At 41.7% G+C, this 22,082-nt stretch overlaps 2 protein-coding genes, 1 long non-coding RNA gene and 1 other non-coding gene across 5 annotated transcripts in view; 1 reads left to right on the top strand and 3 right to left on the bottom strand.

Annotated features, from left to right (window-relative positions):
• ANKRD37 (ankyrin repeat domain 37) lies at positions 1-3,050 on the bottom strand. Of its 2 annotated transcripts, XM_045552389.1 has the most exons (5): positions 2,771-3,048; positions 2,409-2,561; positions 1,176-1,267; positions 451-654; positions 1-215 (listed from the first exon to the last, which is right to left on the bottom strand). In XM_045552389.1, coding segments are annotated over exons 1-5 (477 nt in total). In that variant the 5' UTR covers positions 2,798-3,048; the 3' UTR covers positions 1-214. The 2 variants fall into 2 exon arrangements, with proteins under 2 accessions (XP_045408345.1, XP_045408344.1); XM_045552388.1 differs by lacking the exon at positions 1-215 and having other exon boundaries at positions 447-654; positions 2,771-3,050.
• LOC123638634 (LRP2 binding protein) overlaps positions 2,399-22,082 on the top strand; it is a 26,561-nt gene continuing 6,877 nt past the window's right edge. The window contains exons 1-6 of the mRNA XM_045552387.1: positions 2,399-2,868; positions 9,779-9,864; positions 11,097-11,214; positions 12,113-12,225; positions 13,055-13,168; positions 21,916-22,058. Of these exons, the coding sequence (XP_045408343.1) occupies positions 9,820-9,864; positions 11,097-11,214; positions 12,113-12,225; positions 13,055-13,168; positions 21,916-22,058 (533 nt within the window). The 5' untranslated portion in view covers positions 2,399-2,868; positions 9,779-9,819. The remainder of the gene's footprint in view (positions 2,869-9,778; positions 9,865-11,096; positions 11,215-12,112; positions 12,226-13,054; positions 13,169-21,915; positions 22,059-22,082) is intronic.
• Positions 11,452-11,559, bottom strand: LOC123638994. The gene has a single exon (XR_006735563.1). It is a non-coding gene; the product is annotated as a U6 spliceosomal RNA (small nuclear RNA).
• The window catches only part of LOC123638636, a 6,218-nt gene continuing 4,289 nt past the window's right edge, over positions 20,154-22,082 (bottom strand). Inside the window, exon 3 of the long non-coding RNA XR_006735413.1 lies at positions 20,154-21,451. This is a non-coding gene — a long non-coding RNA (uncharacterized LOC123638636). The remainder of the gene's footprint in view (positions 21,452-22,082) is intronic.

Here is a 22,082-nt window from a genome sequence, read left to right on the forward strand (position 1 = left end):
TTTAGACATTCCTTTAATAACTTAGAAGACAAAGCATGTACAACCAAAATATTACAGGCATGTAAATACATGTATTCTTAAATGTTATCTTCACTTGGAAGAAAGTTTTCCCCCTCCTTAGGAGTTTAGACACATAGGGTAAGCCAAAAGCAGTAGCTTGTAGAGCTGCAGGAAATGAAGGTATTCTTCAAACCTCTTCATAACCAACATGGTATCTGTTTTTAAAAAATATTATGTTAACATTGAACACTTAAAAGAAAAGGTTTTCTCCCCAAACTTCCACCTTGCAGGCCAATTTTTGGTCCCTAGAATCTAGCAGTAGTAACTATAACCAGCATTAAAGTGTTAATACTAGAAATAAGAGTGTCCATATTTAAAGGGAACAATAAATTCTATGCTAAAAAGGAGGTCCCTGAGGGAGGTATAAAGCAGCAGCTACGTGTTACTCACCAACACTTCCTTTTCCCGCTTGTATTCTCTGCACTTCCAAAACTTCTTTTCTGTCTAAGCACCGGAACACAGTGATCTCTATTGGATTGTTCACTCGATTTTATTGTCTGCATATATTTAATTGTTGTAAGAAACTTGGCACATTCTGGAAATCCACATGACCAAGCAAGATCTTCAGCTGTTTGCCCATCCTTATTACATAAGCTGAAATTATGACAAAAATTGATAATTTAGTCTTTGTTATATCTTTTTAGCTAAGAAATTTGGGGCTCATAGAAATGTTGGTTGCAGAAAAGAGGTAAGGACACATAGGGAAATGTCAGTTTTGCTCACTGTCGTATCCTCAGTGGTGGCAGAGTCCAGCACAGAGTGGGCATTCCATTTGTAAATGAACATAAGAGTATTCGTATTTGTTGTTCAATACAGTGAATGAGTACCCAGAGGTAGTCAATGAGAACTTCCATAGAATGGGTTTTCCTAAACCAAAACTGAAGTAGAACACTGCCGTAATGAATAGGATGGCACCTGATTGCTCACGATCCATTTTTCACTTACTCAAATTGAATATTATTAGATTATCACTAACAGTCTACATTAACATTTAAATGAGGGGACTAAATTATCAATTAGGCAAGCATTATGTTTTAAAGTACATGTAATTAAGCTTCAGGAGTCTGAGTAATCCAAGAAAACATAAAATTTGAAACTGCTGACTTTATACTCACTCAATTTGGACATCACTGGCTACAAGCAGGCTAAGGCATTCCAGGCTTCCAACTTTTGCTGCCTTATGTAGTGGAGCTTCTCCCAACACATCCTTAAGGATAAGACAGTGCATTTTTAGAGTCTCCCCCCAAAATACTTTCCGTGGAAGTTTGTAGGTAAAGTCTGGGAATAGCTATTTGAGCTATTTATAGTCAGAATTGCATTCTACTGGACTTAATTTTTTAATGCAATCTATTTATTTTTGCTAAGTTCCTTTATGTGCTTTTAATACAAATTTTTCATTAATAAAACCATGCAGCCACATACACATTAAAATTTAGGTGAATAAAAGCAAATAATTCTACAGAAGTCAAAGGTTTATAATTTAAAATTCACCATACTTTAATACTCAATGGAAGATGTGAACTACCATAAGAAAGTTTCTTTTGTTTTTTTGTTTGAGACAGAGTCTCACTCTCTTGCCCAGGCTACAGTGCCATGGTGTCAGCCTAGCTCACAGCAACCTCAAACTCCTGGGCTCAAGCGATCCTCCTGCCTCAGCCTCCCCAGCAGCTGGGACTACAGGCATGCACCACCATGCCCGGCTAATTTTTTCTATGTATATTTTCAGTTGTCCGTATAATTTATTTCCATTTTTAGTAGAGACAGGGTCTCGCTCTTGCTCAGGCTGGTCTCGAACTCCTGAGCTCAAACGCCCGCCTCGGCCTCCCAGAGTGCTAGGATCATAAGAAAGTTCTTTAGGAAACCATAATGACTGTGGGCATGCCTCACAAGTTATTTCACTTGCTATACTGAGACTTTTGGTAATGTAGCAATCATTTCTTTTGAAATAAACTGTAGTCCTATGCTGTCCAGTGTGATAGCCAATAGCCACGCCCACTAAAAATGTGGCTCATCTGAATTGGGATATGCTGCCACATCAGACTGTTAAGACACAGTAAAAATTAAATACCTCATCAATAATTGCTTAATGTTGATTACATATTGAAAAGAATATTTTGGATAAATTAGGTTAAACTACTAAGATTTCATGTTTTTACTTTATTGATGTGGCAACTAAAAAATTTAAAATTACATACCTCTCTAGCATTCTATTTCTGTTGGACATCGCTGCCACAGACATGTTTAAAACAACTCAAACAACTAAACATTTTTGGCTTGTAAGAAATGTTTTGTGTGGGTTTGGGGTGGAGGGGAGGTTTGTACACAGCAACAATCCGTTACCTAGTTACCTGCTGGTTGAGGTCAGCGCCGGTTTGCAGCTGCCAGAGAAGAAAGTACGCAAGGCCGCCACCTGCCGCTAAGTGGACAGGCGACTGCTCCCAGGAATCCGGGGGTGCGTTGACCGAGGTCCCCGTCTCCAGCAAATGCTTCAGACTATCCACCTGCGGGAAGAGAACAGATCCAGAACCTCTCTCGCCTTGCGCAGCCTGCGCCCTCTCCGGGTTGAAACCCCTTCCCGACTCCAAACCCAGCTCTGAGGAGGCTTGACAAGGCAGCGCCCAGTGGTCAGTCCACGGTCACCCTCCTAGGGCTCCCGAAAAGAGACATCTGGAAGCTTTAGCCCCAAGGACCAAAAGGGCACGAGTCTCACCTCCGCGTTGCACTCAAGCAACAGCATTTCCCGGCTAAAGCAGATGACAAGCGTCTCTGGAAGTGCAGAGTGGTGGGACACTCGCTGCAGGCCGGCAGGTAAGAGTGCGCAGTACGGGAGAATTTAAAGACTGCCGGGGTAGCGGGGCGGCCCCTGGCCCCAGCGCCCCAGCCCTGGCCGCGCCCCTGCAGCCTCACCCTTTGCTGCGGGGAGTTTCCCCAGCCCTGCGGCCGCCGCACGTACACAAACAGCGCCACGTGCGCCGGGAACCCGCCGGGCGGACCCGGGCTGGGAGGGCAGCGAGGTCGGCGCGCAGGTCCGCCAGCCGATTGGTCAGCCGCAGCGGCGCTAGGCACGCCCATCTAGGGGCGGGGCCCTCGGCCGCCTGGGGAGCCCTAGCGCGCGTGCGCCACACAGGGCGCGGGTGGGGCGGGCGGGAGTCGGGGCAGTGGGGGTTCGGCGGCCGCCATGAGGCGCGCTCAGTTTCGCACGTCCCGCACTAGCGCGCCCAGCCGTCTAATCCCTCTGGAAAAGCGGGAGTGGCGGGCGAAGGTTTGGCTTCTGCATGCTCGCACGTAACCAGGAAACAGGGCTCTCTCCCACGGCGCCGTGCGTGGTGCGGCCGCCCCTCCGCAGGAGTGAGGCTTCAAAACCGCCCCGCTCGCCTGTCTCCGAGGCCCGCGGCATTGAGGAAGGAAACGGGGCCGTCGGAGGGGTGGCGAGTGCGGGCCTGAGGGCTCGGGTTTTACCGCGGGGCTGCCCCGCCCCCCGTGAACGCTCCGGCCAGGACCCCCGGGGGCAACGGTGCAGCCCCCGTCGGGGGTCCCCGTGCGGGACGCAGCACCGTGACGGGCCCCGCGTGCGGGGAGGTCAAATATGTGCGTCCGACCTGATACATGCAAGGAGCTGGGGCCCGAAGCAGGGAGCCGGTGGGCGCCCTCACCGTGTGGCGGGAGAGTTCCCGCGGCGGGCCGGCCCCGCACGTGGGGACCGCCGGGCAGGGCGACCGGGGCTGCGGAGTTGGCTCTCCCGGAGCTCACAATGCTCAGCTTGAGCCATTCCTTTTTGCACAACTGTGGGAACAGGTGACGTGACTGAAATTGTAGCCCCTGACGTCACATCTATTGCCTTGCCGCTCTTCCTAAGCCCGCTTTTCAGATTAGACCAGCTCGAAACTAAAGCTCCCACCGTGTATTTCTTTTCCCTAAAATCCTTAGTAATTCCTTTCTATCTAGTGATAACTTTGAGAGGAGGATGGAAAAATAAATTCATTATGCTTTCAGAAGACAGGCTCGTTTTCTAAAGATAAGTAGTCTTTTAGCTCTAATTTTAGTTACAGTATATTATGTTTTATAACAGCCATAAAATAATTGTGCAATCATAAATTTATGTTGTTATACTTAGTGACCCAAGAGATAGTTTTAAACATTTTTACTCAGATGGATATTTGAACATAAATGTGTGTCAAACATACATATAGAATCGAGCTTATATTCTATATTTTTAATATTTAAACTATTTACAATAACTTTTTATGATAAAGAATGGCAGTGCAGAGATACTGCAAGGACTCAAGTCCGTGAGGATTGCCTCCTGCGGCCGAAAGGAGATAGCAGGTTCTCCTCATCATCCTCTACACCAGAGAAGACTAAATGTGAAAGAGATTTTGAAATTATTTTAATGGGGAAAAAAGGGAATATCCTTAATTAACAAGTCCAAGTCGCTTCAATTAGCCAGTGTGGTGGGGAAGTTATGGGGAAGACTAGCGCAGTTATAGACAAGGATAGACTGCTTTTTCTCCATCCATCTGTGGGTAGGAGGAGTAAATCTGTACCCTCATAACATTATTTTACAGAAAATTTGAGAAATATAGAAATTTGCAAGTCCAGTCCCTATTTGCAGTTCTAAAATACATGAAGGTCTGAATCTAAAAGTATTTTTGTAATTCTTAAGGCAGTAAGATCATCTGACCTGCACTTATCTGAGACTATATTTAGTGTTTATTTATCCCATTTTATGAACAGTATTACACTTTACTGCAGAGATATTAATAATTACGGTAAAAGAGTGCTATCGTATACCATGCTAAGGATGTTCTGCAACATGGTATACATATGTAATATGTTATATATATATAGTATGACACTTCCAAAATCCAAACACTTCTGAAATCTAAAACACAGCTGTCCCTTAGAATAGTACACAATACTGTACATAATTCTGTACAGGCACAGAATACCTGTACATAATTCCACAACCCAAGACAATTGTTCTGATGTATTTATACCTATGGTATTTTCTCCCCTTCTTTATTTTTATATAGTAATAAACATAATGTCTATACATGTTTCTAGGGTGTCCACTTGACTCTGTGCTCAGCTCAGCATCCTTCATAGTGCTGGTCCCTGAGCTCTTCATCACCAGCCAGTCATTTCAGAAAGTCCAAAGCAACTACGTTTCTACTGACCCCTACATATTTACAGGAGTCCTGGACATTGCTGGAGAGTGCTTCAAGGTCCAGGGACCATGTTGGGGCATACCCATCTCCTATATCCAAAAGTATTGGCCAGAACTAGTGAGGCTCCAGCTCATGGAAAGACTAAAACACCATCTGGCTGCTTTTCTAAGGCACTGAAATGGCTGGAATCCAACTGCCCAGTGGCTGCCAGCCTAGACAGGTTGCTCCCAAGAGCACAGGGCTAGGATGGGGCCCAGCCTTTTCTTTTATCCTCTCAGCCCACCATTTTCCGGGGCTCTGACTGATGCCTGGATTACGTATTCATTAATTTTTTAAATGTTAATAATTTTCTCCATATAGGTCATAGTTCTCTGAAATTATTCCTACATATTTTATAGTTTTGTTTTATTGTTATAAATGAGCATTCCTTGTCCAATGTATTTTCTCACTGGCTAGTGAAGATATGCTTTTCATTTTTGTTAATTTATTTTTTATCTTGTCACTTTTCTGAACTAATCAATTCAAGCAGTCCTTAAGCTGATCTCTTTGGATTCTCAAAGTTACAATCATCACCTACAAGAAAGATAATTTTGTTTCTTCTTTTTTTTAATATTCATATCCTTTTTGTGTTTCACCCAGAACTTCTAAAATATTAGTGCACAATTAATGGTGATGATACCAAGAATCTTAGTTTTGTTTCTGATTTCAATTAGAATACCCCTTTTTCCTCTGTGAACACACCTTTTCTCTGCCTTGCTTTAAATTGAAGTCTGTATCTTCTCTGAGAAAGACACAACTTCCCCTGAAGATAAGAGGAAAGACAACTCAAGCTTGACAGTATGAGATAACGTTATCTTTTACCTGTAAGTTATCTAAGCACACAGGGTGATGTTAAGCAACCTTGGGTGTCTGCTCATGATTATTTTATAAACGATTAATCCAGTCTTACTGTTTGGTGTGCCTCTCTTAATCATTAGGACAGCAGGTCAATTTAAATTTGTGTTGTTAGGGATCTTTGTCACTTCCCTATTATTCTATTTTCTTTTCTCAACTGTTGCTACACTTTGAGAGTGATGAGTAATTAGTACATATTAAACAGTTTTACTTTATGTATTTTACTAGCTGACCTCTGGAGGTAACTCATGCCAGACTGGATTTTACACTATAATAGCATCAGCTCTTCTGTGCAAATAATCTTCTATAAATCCAGAAAATAGATACACAATCACTAAATAATATTCACATCCATTTACCTTTGGTTGTCAAGTGAAATCCCCTCAGGAAAGAACATGGCAGCCATAATGGGACAACAAAAATTTCTACACATTGGGAGCAGGACAGAAGCTCACACAAATGGTCTTAAGATTTTGAACATATCAGTGTTTGTTAGCCTATTTTATATGCTCAGAGAATACATGGTAAATTGGAGAAAAATGAAGCAAAAAGCTAGTAGGCTGTCTCATCCAGTGCTCGTCTCAGCTTATCTGGTTATAAAAGTCATCCTGTCTTTCCTCTTACTTTTTTCTTCTCACTTCAGGGCCTGATGTAAATTTGCCACACCCAAAAGAAAGGGCATGGGAAAAAGCACTTTTGTTTTAAATAAACACATAGGCCTAGCTGGAAAGGGGGGAAAAAAAAAAAAGAATAGAAAGCCAGTGCCTGCATCCATACTGTCTCAGTAATAATCATTCTTTTCTAATTTTCCATCATATATGTATAGATTATGCTTCCAGTTGATATATGAATGCTACTTTTTAAACTGTCATTAGACAATAGTAATGAAAGGAACAGTAACAATAAACCCAGGGCTTTGACATTTTGCCCATGATTCTTCCTCATTTCTGTTGTCATGGGCACTAGTAACATTGTTTAGTATGACAGCAACTTCAGTGTCCAACCTCAATTTTCTTTCTTTTTTTTTTTTTTTTTTGAGACAGAGTCTCACTCTGTTGTCTGGGCTAGACTGCCGTGGCATCAGCCTAGCTCACAGCAACTCAGACTCCTGGGCTCAAGAAATTCTCCTACCTCAGCCTCCGAGTAGCTGGGACTATAGGCATGCGCCACCATGCCTGGCTGATTTTTTTCTGTATATTTTTAGTTGTCCAGCTAATTTCTTCCTATTTTTAGTAGAGACGGGGTCTCGCTCTTGCTCAGGCTGGTCTCGAACTCCTGAGCTCAAACAATCCGCCCGCCTCGGCCTCCCAGAGTGCTAGGATTACAGGCGTGAGCTGCCAATTAGAAGCATCAACAAATATAAATTAATAACGAAAATAACGGAATCTCTAATTTCTTTTCACTTCCATTCTGATTGTAATCCCTGTGAAGGCATAAGGACAGAGGATTCATAACTTACCTGAATCTTTGAGGAAAGACTTATTTTCATCTGGCCCCACATGGCAGCTCTAGTCCACAGTTTTATTTGTCATGACTCTGCTAATTGCCGGAAAAGTAGAGCTAACTTCTATCTCCAGTCTCTATAGAATCCTACTCTTAAATCATTCTTTCTTTCCTGTCATTGAGCATTTTAAATAAGGTTATTCATCATTAGGCTAATTTTAGTACTCTTATCAATAAACTATTATTTGTCAAAAACTCACATACCATACCACATATACTGTTCACAATACAAGTATTGTCTGGAAAGTATCTAGCCATTGTTAATATAACAAGAATGGTTATATGGCTGGATACTGTCCAGACAGCCCTTGGATACTCTAATATTTTATCGGAAGGAAAGTTATCCTTTATTATGCCAGCTTTAGAAAGATAAGAATAAATACCTCTTCCTCCATATGTCCATATTGTATTAAGTTAAGCTCCCTAGAAGCAGAGCGCCAGATGGGATTTTTGTTCAAGTGATATAGTGGGGGTGGTCTCAGGAGAAGGATAGTGAAAGAAGCAGAATAGAGCAGGCGGGGGGTGGGGGGGGGAATGCTGAGCAAGAATGTGGGCTCAAGTGAAAACTAGCTGCATCCTGATCTCACAGAGCACAAATTACAGAACTGAGTTGATCTTACCTTGAGGCAAAGGGATGTTAAGGACCATGCAGGGTCTGAGATTCTACCCTCCTTACAACCAACAAGCCAGCCTGTTTCATGGATGCTGGCAGAGGACACGAGACTCCTGGATCAGAGACAAATGACTTTATTATTCGTGGCATAAGCAGTAGCCAGAGGGTCAGCATGGTATCTGAGCCAGTTCCCCGTGCCCCCTAATTCCCACAGAGGTGAAACAAAGGTCTCTCCTGCACACTCAGGAGACTGCATTGTAAGAGAAGAGCATGAGCTTGGGGGATTCACTGCTTTTCAGAGAAGCAAACCTGCTGTTTGTCTGTAGAGAGATATTACCTTATCCTTCAAGGTGCCTGATGCAAACACAACCCTGGGAATGGTTCATGTAAAGAGCTTTCAGGGGCCGGGCGCGGTGGCTCACGCCTGTAATCCTAGCACTCTGGGAGGCCAAGGCGGGTGGATCGCTCGAGGTCAGGAGTTTGAGACCAGCCTGAGCAAGAGCGAGACCCCGTCTCTACTAAAAATAGAAAGTATCTAGCCAACTAAAAAAAAAAATATATATATATATAGAAAAAATTAGCTGGGCATGGTGGCACATGGCTGTAGTCCCAAGCTACTCGGGAGACTGAGGCAGTAGGATCACTTAAGCCCAGGAGTTTGAGGTTGCTGTGAGCTAGGCTGATGCCATGGCACTCTAGCCCAGGCAACAGAGTGAGACTCTGTCTCAAAGAAAAAAAAAAAAGGGTCTTTCAGGGCCTTGCCTCCCTGACATACCCAGCAAGGATGTGCTGGGATGCTCCAGATGCATGGCAGATGGCCTCTCCTAACAGGCGGGTGGTCTTCTGAGTGGTTTCCAAGAAAGAGGGAGTAACGTGTCCTGGAGTGAGGGGTTTCATGTTTGCCTGGCGACAAAGCTTCAGAGATAGAACAGCTGTAATTTGTTTTCAATTAATATCCACAGCAGCTGAGGATGGGGGCGCCATTAACATCCACTGCACCTGCCCTTCCCTTTAAAATCATAGATTTCTTTCTTTTTGCTTGTATATTATCAATTAATGTCTATAATTTCTATTATAGAATTTTATAAGTTTACAACATATTATACAAACAGTTGTCAAGTTTCAAATGATGATTTTATATCAAATCCCAAGATTGGCAGAAATAAACACATACTCTTGCTTTTTTCAACCTTCTCTTAGTTCTCTTTTTTTCAGATTAAAAAGGTACTAAATTTTGAGTTGTCCTCTTACAGGAGTCATGTTAAAATACCATATTAGTTTTGCCCTTTGAAAGACAGAATAGACTATTAAAGAAGTGCACAAGCATTGGGGCGTATCAGCTGTCCCACTTGCCCTGTGACCTTAAACAATTAAGTGAGCTTCCTCATCGTACCTCAGTTTCCTCATATGTTAAATGGGCTTCATAACAGAACTTATTTCATAAAGTTTTGTAGGGGGTAATGCCTATAAAGCACTTAAAACAAAGAACAATACCTGGCATTTAGTAAGAGCTCAATCAAGCTTCGTTTTTATTTTACAGACTATCTCCAACTCTTCTTTTAAGCCACAGCAACAAAAACCATGGGCAGTGTGATACCCACAAAGGGCAATGTGAGTTTCTGTGAGGTAAGGTATTGTTTTCTGATTTGTTTCATTTCTGATGCCCTTTGTGAACATGCCAAGTTTCTTCTTAGCCTTTTTGGATATAGCAGCACACTGGGTGAATGTCTTCAGTGACAATGCAACGTCTCTGCTATCTGCATGATCTATTTGGATTGTTTTTCTTCTTTATACCTTACCTAATAGTCCTTCACCCTAAAGCTCACTGGAAATTTTTATATTCACTAAGGCAACCATAGATTTTAGGAATCATATAATCAAAGAATTATATGTATCTAAGAAGAGACATTCAAAAATCTTTTAGTTCAAACTACTTATAGTCCAAACTACAGATGAGGAAATTGACTCTTAAAAAGATTAAATGACTATTCCAAAATCACAAAGATAGGTCAGTGATTTTTTCCCTAATATACTGAATTCATCTCCCTTTTCTGCATTTCATTCTCATTTAATGAAGCAATCTATTGTCTAAAATAGTATCATGTAAGTATATAAATGCAGCTGCCCAATCATACTATGGGTCTCTTGAGTCCTTCTCTTGACCACCAATCAGGAACCTTTACCGCAAGCTTGTTTCTGATTGGTGAAAGGAAGCTATAACAGTAGAATGCCAAGGAGTAAACAAAAAAAGCATAGCAACAACTGAGCCTCACTACCCTCGGCCTAGGCCAACCTGGACTCCTTCATCCCAAATGAGGTGGTCTCTTTTTTTTATATGAAGTCTCTGATTTACCATTCAACTGTGATCCATGTTATAACATGGCAGTCCAATACAGATGGGAAGATAAAACTGAACACCACAGCTAAAATAAAGTGTATTCCCAGGTAAAATAGACAAATGGTTTCATTTGAGTCTGATGAACTTCTCTTATGAGGCCACAAGAAGGCACCAGTGCACAAGAACTATATCTACAAGTAGATTCACCAGTTCCCACTAAATGGCAGCAGTTGTGGCGGTGACACGACCCATTGCAATGTGTGAACTCAGAGCCAGACAGGACATACAAAGAGGTCTCATGGTTAATCCTGTGCAGTGGGAACAGACAGGAAGTGTTGCTATAGAGGGTCCTGGTTTCCTAGGAAAGAATATTCACAGCCTGGAGCTGGTGGTTTGGTATCCTATCCCTAGGCAATGAGAGGATGCTTTTCATAATAAGTGCCAAGCGGGAATGGAGTCTCTTTTGCACTTGACTGGAGGAAGAAATTTCTACCATCTTATTTTTTATTCTTGTTTACAGGATACACATTGTGGAAACAGGATGAAGTTGACCAGTGAAAAGTTGCCCAAGAACCCCTCTATATCCCAGTATGTTGCTAAGAACCAAAAATTCCTCCAATGGAGAAAGGAAAAGACTGGTACAAATTCTGACATTTAATCTTCCCTTGGAAAATATTTTCACTAAAATTCATTATGTATGCTAGAGCAAATGAGACAAGAAATATTTGTCTTATTGATTTCAAGGAAGTGGTTAATTTTACAATCCTTTCTAGCTTTCTTACAAGAATCTGTGAAATTGCCACTTACTTTATCTGGTAGCAAATCATCAGTGGAGAAATCTTACAATTACATCCTGATCTTTGTGTGTGTGTGTGTGTGTGTGTGTGTGTGTGTGTGTGTGTGTGTGTCATCCTTGTGCAGTGGCCATGCTAATCTTCTCGGTATCATTCCAATTTTACTATATGTGCTGCCAAAGTGAGCACGACATACTGATATTGATTTTATTGTCAGGACTGAGGGTTTCTTTCTACAAAAGGGAAGCCATATGTCTCTTCTATTAAAGAGAACAATGCCTTGTTTTACTTGAAATTGTCATTTAAAGTTACCTTTTTTTTTCTACACACTTTTAAAAAATTACATTTGGGATGGTTAGTTCATTTGGTTAGAGTAGTTCTAATTAAGTCTCAAATTAAGAATTTAACTCACCCACAAGACAGCTTTGCCCAAACCAAAGACAAACCAATGCATGGACATAGACTGCACTGCTACGGCTCCTACCTGTCTGTGAACAGGCTTAGTGTGTGTGAGAGCCAATTAACAAATATTTCCTTATTATACAAGGCTCAGTGTTAGTACTGTGATGATGCTTTTTCTCAGGCAATACTTTTTCCTTGAGCTAAGGAGGATAGTTTCAGGAATGAAAATTAGGAAGGAAACTAGCATTAACAATGTTAGATGAATTTTACATAATATATTACTTCAAGTGTGAAAACTCATATTGTATATTAATGGAATTCTTTACCTTTTCAAAATCAGATTGCTACAGCCATGCTAATTTGGTGGACAAAGCATTGCAGCTCTTGAAGGAAAGAATAAGAAGAGGGGACACTCTGGCATATTTCCTACGAGGTCAACTATATTTTGAAGAGGTATCATTTTTTATTTGTTTTCATTTCCCATAATTCTGTTGTCAGATCCTCATATCAAAATTTCATGTAGAGTTCCTTACTTTGCTATACCAGGGAAATTCTGTCATATTACATAGATTATGGTTGAGGCTATGTGACACACTGCTACCAGCTTACAGAGATTTCTGAACTTTCCCACAAAAGTCATTCTAATGACTGTCATTTATGGGAGTCATTTTGGTATAAAATCTATTTTCACACTGTAAATTAAAGACTGAATTTTAATATTTTGCTCAAAATATTTAATATAATTTGTAAACTACCTTCATATTAATAACAATTGAAGACTGATTCTTATCTAGTACTCAGGTAGCTTTATGCATTCCTGTGTAGAGTGAGAACTTGCCCTCCTTATCCACATTATGCTGGGCTAGCCTGGGAGACAGTCACAGGAGGAACTCTGCAAGCTGTCATCCCAACCCCAAGAATGTAGTCTCAGTTCTTCAAGGGAAGATTTCAAAAGGGACCCACTGTCCCCAATCCCTCACCATCCGTTGACTATTTGGGCAGCTGTTCACCTGTCTTCCCACTTACTCCCTAACCTTTTGATGGCACCTTCATTTATTCTGGCAACAAGCATTTTCTGAGGGCTCATCATGCACTTGTCGCTCTGAGGCTAGCATAGCAAAATGGCTAAGGGCAGGATCTCTGAACTTTGGGCATGGGTTCAAACATAGCTAGGTTGTTTGCTGTATATTCTTGGATACAAACACTTAACTTGTTGTGCCTCAGTTTGGGATTACTTTAAGATCACAATAAAAATAATTACATATTTTCTGGGGTCTTGTAGGGATGGTATGAAGAAGCATTAGAACAGTTTGAAGAAATCAAAGAAAAAGATCATCAAGCCATTTACCAGCTGGGAGTGATGTATTATGATGGGCTGGGGACTAATGCAGATGCCGTAAGTTACTGTCTTGTTCCCAGCATTTATAAGTTCATTGTCAATTGATTATTTGATGCAATTAATTTATATTTTGATAATATATCTCTATCCTTATATTTTAATGTATAACTTTTTGGCATTTTAAAACATTTCGATATCATTTTTACATTTATGTAAAAAAACGAATGTGATTTCTTTTTGTCCCTCTCCCACTTCTCCATCCTCAGCTCCAACCCCAGGTTAGCAGCTTCTCTCCAAAGCCCTCCAGATTCATGTCACTGGTCTCAGCTATAAAAAACAATGAGCCTTTTTTTACTTGAATCTTTGATCAGTTTGCTTTGAATGACACTCCGCAAATGCTAAAGAAACAATCTTTCGAATAATTTCTTCTTATGTGGCTTCTATATTGAATTGATTACTACATTTTTATTCAAGTGGTGAGCAGATATGTTGAAATAAACATCAGTAGCAACTTCTTGTTCATTGGCTACCTTTTAGGGCATAGTTTGTCTCTTCTGGTGCATATAGTTCTACTATTGAGAGTTCATTTTATTGAGGGGCAGGGAAGGGGGAAGGTTCAGTTCCTTTTTCTGAGCAGGATTCTCATAATTAGCCATAGAATCTTTGACATGTTGAAATATTTTCTAAAAACATTATAGAAATTTTCTTCAAATCTAGTGACTTTAGATACAAATGGAATTTTTGTGCATTATATAAATAGTAAAGACATCTAAGTTCTAAATTTTGAGATACCAGGTCAGAAATAGATACTGTGGGAAATTCAGGAAATCTTGACTGAGAAGTTACATTGTCAGTTTGGCATGAATTGTTTTCATTTGCACAATTTTAGTCTCTAGGGGTCAATTAGAATTTTTGAATTCTCTGATTTACCACAGAAAATGTTCCTTGCTACCATTAGCTGTCAGTAACATTTCTGTTTAAAATGCTTTCCTTTATTTTTAAATTATTCCGAAGCTACATCAACATGGATAAAAATTAGAAAACAAGCAAAAACTAGAATTCTTCCAAGTTCTACTGTCAAATATGAACATTTATTTTAAAATATATTCTTCCATGTATTGCATGCACAAAAATTTACATATATAGCTGATCCTTGAACAATGTGGGGGTTAGGGGCGCCAACCCCGTGCAGTTGAAAATTGACATGTTAATGGAGAAACCAAACTCTGCAAAATATTTTAAAGAGGTTTATTTTGAGCCAGATATGAGTGACCATAGCCTGGGGAAAACACAAATCCAAGAAACCTTAAGTGGTCCTGAGGCAGTCAAATTACAGTTTGGGTTTATACATTTCAGAGAGGCAGGAATTACAGGCAAAGACATAAATCAGTACATGGAAGGTATACATTGGTTTGGCCTGAAAAAGTGGGATATCTTGAAGCGGAGGTTTTCAGTTCATAGGTAGATTTAGAGATGTTTAACTTGGAGTCAGTAGAAAGGAATGCTTAAGTTAAGATACAGGAGTCTTTTACCTGTCATGTGATACCATGCCAGCAAAAAAAAAAAACAAACCCAAAAAGACCTATTGAACTAGATTTTATGGATTGTAAGGCATTACTTAACCCTTGCCTTGCATGGCCTTAGGTCTTGCTTATAATTTAGTATCTTTTTGCCACAAAGAATGTGTTTTATCAGTCTTATTTTACCATTAATGCTGGTCAGTTTTTGTGACTAAACTCCAAAAGAGAAGTATAACAAGGCATGTCCAACCTCCCTTTCCATCATGGCCAAGAACTCAGTTTTTCAGGTTTCTCTGGGGTCTCCTTGGCCAAGAGCAGGTCCTTTCATTCATTTGGGAGGCTTAGGATCTTATTTTTAGTTTACACATGTATTACTTTTGACTTTCCCAAAATTTAACTAGTAATAGCCTACTGTTGACCAGAAGCCTTACCAATAATAGTTAATTAACACATATTTTATATGTTACATGTATTATATACATACTCTTGCATTAAAGTAAGCAAGAGAAAAGAAAATGTTAAGGAAATTATAAGAAAGAGAAAATATATTTACTATTCATTAAGTGGAAGTGGCTCATTATAAGGGTCTTCATCTTTGTCATCTCATTGAGTAGGTGGAGGAAGCGGAGGAGGGGTTGGGCAGAGGCAGAAGAAAACCTGTGTATAAGTGGACACATGCAGTTCAGACCCATATTGTTCAAGAATCAACTGTAGGCCGGGTGCGGTGGCTCACGCCTGTAATCCTAGCACTCTGGGAGGCCGAGGCAGGAGGATCGCTTGAGGTCAGGAGTTCGAGACTAGCCTGAGCAAGAGCGAGACCCCGTCTCTACTAAAAATAGAAAGAAATTAGCTGGACAACTAAAATATATATAGAAAAAATTAGCCGGGCATGGTGGTGTGCCCCTGTAGTCCCAGCTACCCAGGAGGCTGAGGCAGGAGGATCGCTTGAGCTCAGGAGTTTGAGGTTGCTGTGAGCTAGGCTGACGCCACGGCTCTCTAGCCTGGGCAACAGAGTGAGACTCTGTCTCAAATAATAAAAAAAAAGAAGAGTCAACTGTGTATCTAAATTTATAGAAATATTTGTATATATGTACATATACACACACATACTTTTTCAATATAGGACCATGCTATATATACTATTTTGTAATCTTTCTTTTTTACCTAACAATGCATTTGTCAATAATCTACATCATCATTTTAATACCTGCATAGTAATCTATTCTACATAAATCATATATATATATATTTTTTGAGACAGAGTCTCACTCTGTTGCCCTGAGTAGAGTGCCGTGGCATCAGCCTAGCTCACAGCAACCTCAAACTCCTGGGCTCAAGCAATCCTCTGCCTCAGCCTCCCGAGTAGCTGGGACTACAGGCAGGAGCTATGACGCCTGGCTAAGTTTTCTGTTTTTAGTAGAGATGGGATCTCACTCTTCTTGCTCAAGCTGGTCTCAAACTTCTGACCTCAAGGGATCCTCCCGCCTTAGCCTCCCAGAATGCTAGGATTACAGGCGTGAGCCACCATGCTTGGCCCATAAATCATATTTCTAGGTCTTATTTCTTTTGGCATGTTTGAAGATAGAATAAACTAATGAGATTTGGACAGAAGTATTATAATTTTCTCTCTTCTTTATGATTTTTTAATTCTTTTTTTTGCCTCATCTTACAAAAAAATTTCATACACTATCAAATAAAAGTTGGGCATTTAGGCCAGGTGCGGTGAGCTTTAGTTTTTGGGTGGTTTCACACTGGTGGGTGTCTACTATGCTGACGCATGAACAATGCAGTTCTGAGTGTTTCCTGCAGGGAAGATCTGGTCATGACAAATTCCCTCAGTGTTTACTTGTCTGGAAAAGTCTTTATTTCTCATTCATATGTGAATCTTAGTTCTGCAGAATACAAAATTCTAGGCTGGCCATTGTTCTGTTTAAGACTGAATACGGGGCTCCAATTGCTTCTGGCTTGTAAGGTCTCGGCTGAGAAGTCTGCAGTTAGTCTGATGGGTTTTCCTTTGTAAGTTACTTGATGTTTTTGCCTCATGGCTTGCAGGAGTTCCTCCTTCATGTTGACTTTGTCCAGTTTGATGACTATGTATCTTGCAATGCATCTCCCAGGTGTTCGTTGGGCTTCTTGTATTTGGCTGTCTAGATCTCTAGCAAGACCAGGGAAGTTTTCCTCAATTATTCCCTCAAATAGGTTGTCCAGACCTTGTGCTTTTTCTTCTTCACCCTCAGCGATGCCTATGTTTCTTATCTTTGGCCATTTTACACAATCCCTTATTTCTCATAAGCTTTGTTTGTTCCTCTTGATTCTTTGTTCTTTATTTTTGACTGACTAGGTTCATTTGAAAGACTTATCTTCAAGCTCTGAAATTCTTTCTTCTGCCTCATCTTAGTCTATTCTTAAAGCTGTCCACTGTGTTTTTCATATTTGCTTAAATGAATTTTTCATTTCCAGAAGTTCTATATATTTTTTAAATATATGTCTGTCTTCAGTGAATTTTTCATTCATTTTTTGAGTCATTTTTCTGGTTTCTTTGAGTTGGTTTTCCATTTTCTCTTGGATTTCATTGAGCTTCCTTATAATCCATATTTGGAATTTTTTATCTGTCATTTATTTTCATTTTGGTTGGGGTCCATTGCTGGTGTGCCCCTTTGGGGATATCCTTTCACTCTGATTTTTCATACTTACCGTGTTCTTATGCTGATTCCTCCTCATCTGGAGTGGCTGTCACTTCTTGTTTCTGTATTTTCTTTGGTTTAGACAGGGCTTCCCCCACACCACACTTGTAAGAGTGTGTCTGTAGTATATGTTGGGTAAGAACCTTTGGCTTTGCTTGTGGGTGCTTTGATGGTGATCTAGGTTCTGGATGGATGCCTTGGTTATAAATATCCTTAGTGTGGTGGTTTTCTCATTTGCCAGTTGTTTGTAGACTGTAGCAGTGGTGAGCTATTTGTATGAGCAGATTCCCTGTCTCTCTTTGATGAGGGAGGATGGAGGTCTTTGAAATCCTTTCTCTTTCCCCAGCCTTGTGATCTTCATGAGTGTGAATTGTGTTGGCATACCCAGTTTAATCTCTGAGACAGTAGGTGGTGCTTGTGGGTAAGAATCAGCCATGCCCTATAAGATTGAGTCAGTAAATGCTGTAAAGGGCGTGCAAACTGACCTATCAGTAGGTGACCCTTGCTTGAGGGAACAAGCTGCAGTGTTGTTTCTGGGACCTGTGACCAGCTCTAGCCCCTCAAGAGAAGCACTCTAATGCCCTAGATGGTGGGTGGGGTCCTGGAACTTTCAGATGTGTCCTTTTCTCCACCACAGGAGTGAGACTGGGCATGGCTGGGTCTGGTGAGCCTGCCTTCAGGCTCCACAAAGGCTGGCAAATGAGCTGTCTTGGCAGGGATCAAGGGTCTGCTCCCAGGCTGCTGGGGAAAGCCACCAGGGTGGGGCTGATGTGGCCCCACCCAGCCAGAAAGTCTGCTCGTGGGGATGGGGTTGTCTGAGATTCAGTCTGGCCGTCAGGAATAGGTTTCACTCTTCTTCCCCCTCCCCTGCCCCAAGGTCTCCTTCAAGCGTCTGGCCACAGGGAGGAGCACTGGGGCTGCAACTGGGAGCTTCCCTGTCCAGGATTCCACCCAGGGCTGAGAGCAGGGCCTTCCTCTGTGGGGAGGGGTGCTCCACAAGTGCACTGTGGCTGGGACCCACACTGCGCTCTCTCTTCTGTTCTGCCTGATCAGGTGCTAGGGGTATGGGATCTGGCCTGTGGGCCTGTCCCTGGGTCCCCCAAGTTCAATTCCTAACCATGCCAGGGAGCTGGTCCTGAGTTGCCTGTGGAGTGTTCAAGTAGGTTTGATGTCCCTCAGCTATGGGGTGTGCCCTGCTCTGCTGGTGCAGCCAGGCAGCAGCATCGGGGAGGGCTGGTGGACAAGAAGTTCACAGTCTGAGCACCCCTTGGTCCACTGCAGGTCTTTAAGAGGAAAAGGGTGAGCCCCATTCTGTGGGAGCCTTGGTGTAGAGGATGCACCAACAGAGGGGAAGTAGCTGCTCCTCAGAGTCTCAGCTCAATCGTCCCTCTTGGTAGCAGTGGGTGGGAAGGGGTGAGGGAGGAAGAGAGTCTGGATGGAGGAAAGCTTGCACTCTGGTCTTCTCTGTCCCTCTCTCCCTGGAAGGCAGCCACCTGGAATGTCCAAGGTCTGGGATCCCACAGATCTCCCGGGACCCACTGGCCCCTGTGGCTCCTGCACTCTGGGCCAGAGTTGGGAAATGTTTGTGTTGGAACGAGTGACATGAAAACTGAAGGGCTGAACCTCCCTGGGGAGGACAAAGGCACACAATGGATGGAGAAGCAGTTGGCGCCCACCATCTTGGCTCGGGTCTGTGGTGATGGGAAGTGCCCCAAGGGGGCTGACAGCCTGGTGCTTTGTCCTCAAGAAGCTCCCAGTTCACTGGCAGCAGCCACTTTTGGGCTCATGCGGGTAGAAAGGCTCCCCAGCAGCTTGGGAGCCTGCTGACTGCCAGAGACGCGAGGGAGGGAGAAACAAATCCCCCACCTACCCTTTCCACCAGCCTCCAGGCCTCTCGGGAATTGATCTCTGCCGATATCTTGCTCCTTCTCGTTCTGCTCTGCAACTTCTTCCCATGGAATCTCTAGTAGGTTCTGGCACTTTTTCCTCAAAATTACACTTGTTCTATGTTTGTTTTTTTTTTTAATCTAAAACTTTTCCTTCTTTCTGAGACAAGCTGGCACCTAATGCCTCTGGTCAGCCATTTTCAGAAGTCCCCTCATCTCTGCTTTTTTTCCTTCCATCAAATTCTATTCTCTCCTCTTTATGTGGCTATATCCCCTTATCTCTGTCCTGGATAGGTCACAGCCTGTTCTCCCTGATGATCTCAGAAAACAAGGATTCTACTTATAGCACTGCTTCTTCTAAAATGTAGGGATGTCAGATAAGACCACATCAAGCCCCACAAAGTAAACAACTTTAATTTTCTTATCAGTCATTCCTGTTACCTTCCTGGAGGACTTCTTGATTCTTCATAAACTTGCTGAGTATACTTTCTACTCCATCCTTACCTCTTTTAGTGTGTGTTCCCTCTATTCTTCTCTGATGCAAAAATAAGTTTATCCCACTTTCTTGAACAAAGCAATCCAGCTATCCCTTCATTTGCCTTCCATTCATTCAGGTCACTGCTCAAATGTTACTTCTTCCGGGAGGTGCTCTGTGGCCATGTTATCACAATAACACCCTTGATTTTCTTCATAGCCTTCAGTAAAGAACTTTCCTAGAGAAAGATCAGTATCTCTCTACAAAAATTATGGTGGCAGCTTTTAAGATAATAAAATACTTGCCTTTGTTACAAACAAAATAATATATTAAAAGAATAATATTTCATATCCACATATTTTATAGCCCAGAAATATAATAATTCAGCATAAGGAAATCTTTAACATACCACTTTAATAGCTTAAAGAAACCATATGATTTCAGTGTGTATTAAAAGGCATTTCATAAGTTGCAATATTTATTCATAACAAACACCTTTTTTAAAAAACAGTCCTAAGAAGTATGTTTCCTTAAAACTGAAGTATGGCCATTTAAAGTTAAGAGCCCAAACTGGACAAAGTCCTTTCATATTTTCATAACCAAATTGCCCATATTGTCCTGCTCATCCTGCCTCCTCAAGTCTTCGAACCCACCCTCTATCCCCCTTCCCTTTGTTTCAGATCAGGCCCACAGTAACCCTTACCTGGATTATAACAAAAGCAGGTCCTCAACTTCTGCCCATTTCCCAACGTCATCATCATTCATATTGCCACCAGAGCCATCTTTCCAAAACACAAATCTGACCATGTCTTATCCGTCTTTAAAAAATTCCCAAAGCTTTCATGTCAAAAGGTCAAAACAGAGGAGCATAATTTGGGGTGTTCCCATGGAAAGCCAGCCAGTTGGCTGCTAAGAGGCTGTATAACGTAACATTTCCTTGATAAATTCCCCTTGGCTCAGAATCTGGCTTTAGCCTTGCACGTCCAGAAACTTGATCTTGTCCATTCTTCAGGCTGATCGATCTTTGGAAATGTGAATGATGTTCGCTAAATCAAGTTATTGAGTTCCTGGCTTCTGGTAGCTTACTTCCTGGTTAAGCACCTCTGAGTCTCCAAAAGCAATACCAAATTCATCTCATCTTCTCGCACAATGCTCTTTAGCCATCTCTTCTGTGGCCTTCCCACCATCTAGGTCTCTGCTCAAGTGTTACTTCCCTCAGAGGTTTTTTCGACCATATTATCAAAATAGCACTCTTTTTTAGTTTCCAAACCAATAACTGCCATTCCATATGCTCACCCAACCCCAAGTTTGCCATCTCTGCCTGATTGGTGCCATCAGGGGCCTCACCAGACCTCCTCAGGCCAAGCACACCAACATCAGAATTCAACTTGACATCAGAATTCCACTTGGAACCTCGAGTTCAGTTAGTCCCACCAAGCCTCGCAGCTGGATCATCTTCGGCTACCACAGGATGCAGGCCTCTCTGGTCATCTGTCTTCTCATATGCTGACTCCATAATAGCACTTTGAGAGAGCAGTGAGGGAAAATTAGAATGAAGTGTATAAAAATGTTATTTGACTATCCAACATTATTTTCTTCTTTTGAGTGATGTTTGAAGATTTGTGTCTGATGGATTTTTGTTGGGAGAAGGCAGTTCTTTTGTTGCTAGTAGTTAGAATGTCTTCTGTGCCTTCTTTGTGACTATGCAGTAGATGTCATATGAAGATTAGTTTATTAGATGCAAATTATCCCTGAGCACACTTAGTAAAAATAACCTTGAAGAGAAGACAGTATTTGTTAGGGGCTCACAAGTGTACTGTAGGAACCCCTGAGTGTGAAAGAAGTTATAGGCCATTCTTGCACTTTGATAAGTTCTAAGGAACCGTGCTAATTCAGGATAAGGGTTATAAGTGGGGGGGGGGGGGGAGCGGCGGGAGGAGAGAAAAAAGGAAACCCCCATTGAGGCTATCAAATGAAGGAAATTCCTTATATCCCAGGGCTCCTGGGAACGTCTGTCTGATTAGATATACTATTTACGGAGTCTTTTCTTTCTTACCTCTAGCCCTGCAGAATCCAGGACAGTCATATCCCTTGGGCATAGATTCATGATATTCTACATCTGACATGATGTAGACCCATCATGTCAGAGGGTAAACACTTTCCAACATTATTGGGAGAAAGAAATTTAGTTTGGGTAAAACTAAAAACCAGGGTTTTTTGTTTTTTTCCTTTGTGGAAGGAAAAAGGAGTGAACTATATGAAGAAAATTTTTGATGCTCCATGTCCCAAAGCAAGACACTTAAAATTTGCAGCTGCTTACAATCTTGGAAGAGCTTATTATGAAGGAAAAGGTGTTAAGCGATCAGATGAGGAAGCTGAAAGGTAATCTTACCCGAGAGCAAGATT

This window comes from Lemur catta, chromosome 5 (assembly GCF_020740605.2).
Source record: "Lemur catta isolate mLemCat1 chromosome 5, mLemCat1.pri, whole genome shotgun sequence".
NCBI classification, from domain to species: domain Eukaryota; kingdom Metazoa; phylum Chordata; class Mammalia; order Primates; family Lemuridae; genus Lemur; species Lemur catta.